Source organism: Gilbertella persicaria (assembly GCF_025201335.1).
Source record: "Gilbertella persicaria strain CBS 190.32 chromosome Unknown B0P05scaffold_113, whole genome shotgun sequence".
Taxonomy (NCBI): domain Eukaryota; kingdom Fungi; phylum Mucoromycota; class Mucoromycetes; order Mucorales; family Choanephoraceae; genus Gilbertella; species Gilbertella persicaria.
Window position 1 is genome coordinate 1 of NW_026252074.1, and position 5,587 is coordinate 5,587.

Sequence of the window (5,587 nt, forward strand, 5' to 3'; positions counted from 1 at the left end):
GCATACAACATCCACAATATCACCAAGAAAGAGCTTGCCATAGAATACATGGACTGGAGAGGACGAATTGGATATATGGTGCAACTATTTTTTTTCCAAGGTGTCGTGGTTGCACATCAAGTTGATTCATTATATATACCAAAATTGTTAATGGAACTGGATAATTTTCGATCAACTTTGAAACGGCTTTACGCATGGAAAGAGAAGAAAATAAAAATTAGCAATGGAAAAAGACTGGCGGCTTTTGAAGAGCAGCGAAAATATATGGCAGCGGATATTTCTACTTCTCATTGTGAAATTGTCTATAGCCCACCACGATCAACAAAACCTATGATAACACCTTTTTTCACGCCAACAAGACCTAATAAAAGGAAAATACCTCATGAGTATCATCAGAATGAAGATGAGGAGTAGGCGTTGCAGCAACCAAATGAAATTACATTATATTTCTTTTCTATTAGTCAAATAAAGGAGTGGTATTTCTCGTGATTAAGCTGGGTCTCAGATCAGGGTAAATTACTTTTTCGAGACTTTGTATGACTTGTTGTATCGGGATTGTAATTTACCTATTGACTTGTAAAATTCTATCCTTGCGTACTTTGTTGACTATAATTAAAACTCTCAAAACACAAAGGAGTTATAACTAATCACTCAAATAAGAACGGGGAAGAGAGGATGTTTTATTATTTTGACAATTATTCCTAATTTCTAATTTACTCGTGGTAACACCAGTGAAATTGTATCATTTCCACAATCTAGGTTCCTGGACCAAGTTTTATCCTCTCGTCCGATCATTGTCACCTTATCACAGTATGACTGCTCTTAAAATAATTTAAAAGTTTCTGTTAGCCAATACCATAAGTTAAATCCAAATTGACCTAAATAGTACTTGTTTTCATTTTAAATTCTAAACAACTTCTTTTAGACTTTTATTTCGAAACTATGGCAAATACTTTTTTTTACGAAAATGGGCAGGAGAATGTTTACAACGATCTAGGGATAGAAGTTTTTGACCCTGTGGAGGATGTTCTAACGCAAATCACAGACCCTAACGTTGTCCTGGAAACTATAGCCACACAGAGCTCATATTTAGAAGCTCGCAAATCTATTGAGGAACGAAATGTTAAGAAAAGCAATGATGTAGAGCCAAAAGCCGCCACGAAACCAAAATTGAAGCAGAGTATGTATAATGATTATAGCGATAATACAAGAGAGGTGTTTATAGATCGAATGTTAGAAAGCGTTGAAGAAAGAGGAAGAATAGTTCGATTTGCAAAAGAGCTTGGTGTTGAGCCTCGCACTGCCCGGAGATGGTGGAAACGTTATCAGGAAACAAATGAAGTGCCGTACAAACTTTCAAAAAACAATGTTGGCCGTCCAAGCTCTTTCACAACTGAACACGAGACACATATTCGAGAACTACTTGATAAGGATCCTCAGCTTTATTCTGAAGATATTCTTGGTGAGCTATCTAAAGAATTTATGGGCTTTTCTATTTCCAAAACGCAGCTTAATTATCACTTGAGGAACAATATGCTTGTGACGATTAAGAAACCTACATTTGAGCCCGAAGCTAGAAACTCTGCTGATAACTTAGAGACGAGATATGAATGGTTTATGAAATGGAAAGATTCTGATGTAGACTTTACAAAAAACTGTAACTTTATCGACAAAGCTGGATTTCATATAACTTTGAGAAATAATTGGGCCAGAGCAGATACTCGAATACCTGTCATAGTGAAGACAACTAAAACAAAGACCCCATCTCATACGATTATTGGAGCTATACATGCATCTAGCGTCATCCATGTAGCGATAAAGAAGCCACCACCAAAAAAAGAGAAGCTTCAAAGCAACAAGACATCTACAAGCAAGAAAAGAAAAGTAGCAAAGGGCAAAAAAATAGTACAGATGAGTTTATTATAGAAGAACCAGCTACAGAGTATGTTGATGATAATAACGAGAGCAGTGCGCAAGATAGTTCAGAATCGATATCAAAAGGTACGACAACTGCGCACTTTATCAAATTCATGAATGTTCTGCTTTGTGGTGATCTGAGCACTTTCAATACAAAATATAATAAATAATCTTTCATCATATAAATGAATAATCACTTATAGCACTATACATTATAAATATAAAGTAAGCACTGTATAATGACAGTAAATAACGGTAACTGGGATAATATGGATATTTACAAATAAGGAAACCATAATTGTACCTTTTAGGTAACAAGGAGAATGAAAGGAGAATTTACATAATCAAATCCCAGGCACACGCTGTCAAGGTGTTAAGTAATCAATAATCAGTAATCATAATTAGTCAATAAATCAGGTAGTATAAAAGACAACCTGGAAAAGATATATTTTAGAATCAATTTATTTTTGTAATAAAGAAGTACTGAACAGTCTCACTGTATTTCTTTGTTTTCTTTCTATCTTCTATTATATCTTCATTCACAACCCAAACATCACATGCTTGATATCTTGGATCTTAATGAAGATCTAAAAGGGAGTTATTTGGTGATGGATAACTGCACTATACATAAATCAAAACCAATGATGAGGAAAATCAAAAGTCGTGGCTATAAGCTGATGTATCTGCCTCCATATTTGCCTGAATTAAACCCAATTGAACAGTTTTAGGCAATCTTAAAAGGAAAATTGAAACGCCACAAACTGTGGACTGAAGAAAAATTGTCTGATAGAATTGCTGAGGCATGTAATACCATACCTGCTGAAATTCTATACAACTTTGCCTGTCATTCTAAACGACAAATCATTCAGTGTCATAATGAAACTCCATTCTAAATGTTTTGAAGTGAAAAAATACATATAATTTTTTTAAGGTCAATTTGATTTAACTTATTGTGACATTTCTTTTATTTCGAAAGGACAAAATTTCTAGACATAAAGGGACAATCATTTTTTGGCTTAGTGACATTAATTTTTTGGAAAGTGACATTTATATTTTGGTTACGGACATTTAATTTTCTCAAAATGACAAAATTTACCGTTCTCATTGTATTTAAAAAAAAAAAATATGATACAGACAAGGAAAAAATGCTCATTACAGGGGTCGAACCTGTGACCTTGGCGTTATTAGCACCACGCTCTAACCAACTGAGCTAAACGAGCGCATCCTATTCATCCGTCAGTGCATCCGTCTAAAAAATCATCCATCCATCCAAAACAATCATCCATCCATCCAAAACAATCATCCATCCATCCAAAACAGTCATCCATCCGTCAAAAATGGCAACTAACCTGGACGTCCAGCAGTTGCATCAACTTGTGCTGACCTTAGCACAACAGGTACAGCATCATGAAACTCTTTTTTCAGATCTTATAGCTCTGAAAGAAAAGGTTTCCCTCCTTGAGGAGGAAAAACTTTTTCTGCAAGCAGAAAATACCAAGCTCCTTTCTCGCATCCGGACTCTCGAGTCCAATTCTTCAATGTCCCAAGGCGGCACTCAGGTCTCTTCTGTTTCTCCTCCTACTCCCACTGCCACACACCCAGGCAGTGGTGATTCATCCATCCATGCTTCCTCTTGGGCAGCCAAGGCTGCTAAGCCTGCCTCTCCTCCTGCCCGTCCTGCCCGCGTTTCGCAGAAGAAACGAGTTGCTGCTGCCCGTGCCTTTGTGAGCCCTGCTGCCAAAGGTCCTCAGGGCTTTACGTACGTATATTTAGGACGCTCAAGAAAGATCAATAGATCTGAAGTCCGCTCTCGTCTTCGTCGCTCCGGTGTGGATACTGGACGTATCCTTGATGTCTCTTTTCCTGCTTCTGGTGTGCTTGGCCTCCTGATGCATGTGCAGTATGTGGAGCAATTCACTGCTACCATGCAAAAGGTAGGTGCTGAATTGATCGGTGGCTTCGATCCTTTGGATCCTAAGCACCTTGCTGATCCCAAGTTCGCTGCTTTGTCCGAAGCAAACAGAGCAAGCGAAATGGCCTCACTGGTGAACAGCCGCGCTGTGGATACCCTCTCTTTCTTGCGTCCTCTTCTTGTTGGCCCTGTTGGTCGCTCCTTCGTTGAGTTGGGTTGGATTGACGATGCTGACCTCTCTTTGGCTCTTGCTTCTGCTCGTTCTCGTTTGGAAAAGGAAAATCCAAAGCAAGCTGCTTTTGTTTTCCGAAACAAAACGGCTGTTGAGGATTCTGCCACTGATTCCGAAATGGAATTTTAATGAGTATGGATCCAACCCATACTCCCGCCCACCCATCACGCTCCTTCTATATTAGCATCTGGAATGCGAATGGCCTAAAAACCACGACCATCCACGATGTTATTTCCCATGCTCTCTGTACAAATATTCTATTTATCACTGAAACTTGGCTCACCGCCGGCTACCTTCCTATAGATTGGTCGCAATACCATCTATATGGATCAAAGGTAGTTGGTGCAAACAACCGTGGTTCTGGTGGTGTCTCTGCTCTTGTCTCTCCTTCCTGTCCTTTTCCTGTCACCCAGTTGCCGTCTTTCAATGCATATACTCTCTCACTCAAAATGGGAGCAGTCAATGTGCATTGTTCGTACTTTCCACCCAGTCTCTCTAATGAGCTGGTGCTATCCGCTCTCTCCTCTATTCCTCTCAACTCTGACTCTATCCTCTGTGGTGACTTTAATGCTCGCTTTGGTGATCTCACTGGTGATTCCGCTACCAACTCGCGTGGTCTTGCTATGCATGCATGGCTTGAACAACGAGACCTGGCTGTGCTGAATACTACTCTTTGTCGTGGTGTGCCCACCTTTACAACGTTTCGACGTGGTATGGAAATGAGTAGTATCATCGATTTGTTCATTACAAATATTTCCTCGTGGAATATGCGTGGCGCTCAAGTCGCAGTAGAATCTGATCTCTCCCTTGGGTCTGATCACCGGTTGATGACTTTGTCATTCGACTATGATTCTACTTTGGGATCTGGGGCTCATGCTGGCTCTGACGGTCTTGCTCCACGACGCCTTTGGAACCTATCTCGCTTGCGGGAAAAGGAACCTTTGGCACTGTTCCAAAGCAAGTTTCGCTCACTTGTAGTTCCTCTGGAATCTACTCTGAGTCAGCTGGTCTCTGCGCCACCGCTTGAACGCCCTGATATTGACGAGTTGAATGCTACTCTTAATGGGTGCTTCTACGAGGCTTTGGATGGGTCGGTTGGTGCAAGACAACATCGGTCTGGAAAATGGTGGAAGAAGTACTGGACTCCTGATATCGAATCAGCAGCTCGAGAACGCGATCGCTGTTATAGTAGGTGGCGTCATGCCTCTGGTGTTGACAAAGCTTACTGGTGGTCGTTGCATCATGATGCACATCGTCACTTTCGTCGTCTTGTTGCTAAAGCTAAGCGTCTCTCTTGGAAGAACTTCTGTGCTCAGTTGGAACAAGACTTTTCTAAAGCCACTGGCACCCTCTCTCGTATGAAAAGAAGACGTGATTGTTCCGGTACTTATGCTCACAAAGATGGTCCTAAAGCTTCAGTAGATGCTATGGCTACTCACTTGACTTCGGTCTATGCTGGCTCTCTGTTGCCTCCGTCAGAATCTCGTCTACCCCCACCACTTTCCTGTGATAGTTGGTTCCTTTTA

The 5,587-nt window shown here is 40.5% G+C and overlaps 1 protein-coding gene and 1 non-coding gene across 2 annotated transcripts; one reads left to right on the forward strand and one right to left on the reverse strand.

The window, feature by feature from the left end:
* Window positions 1-926: 926 nt before the first annotated feature.
* On the forward strand, window positions 927-1,260 carry B0P05DRAFT_567468 (uncharacterized protein; the record flags this gene model as incomplete). The annotated part of the gene is made up of 2 exons (XM_051581137.1): window positions 927-1,180; window positions 1,238-1,260. A coding segment is annotated over exon 1 (170 nt), but the record flags the coding sequence as incomplete, so codon positions are not given.
* Window positions 1,261-3,063: 1,803 nt separating this feature from the next.
* Window positions 3,064-3,137, reverse strand: B0P05DRAFT_t136. The gene has a single exon. It is a non-coding gene; the product is annotated as a tRNA-Ile (tRNA).
* Window positions 3,138-5,587: the final 2,450 nt, after the last annotated feature.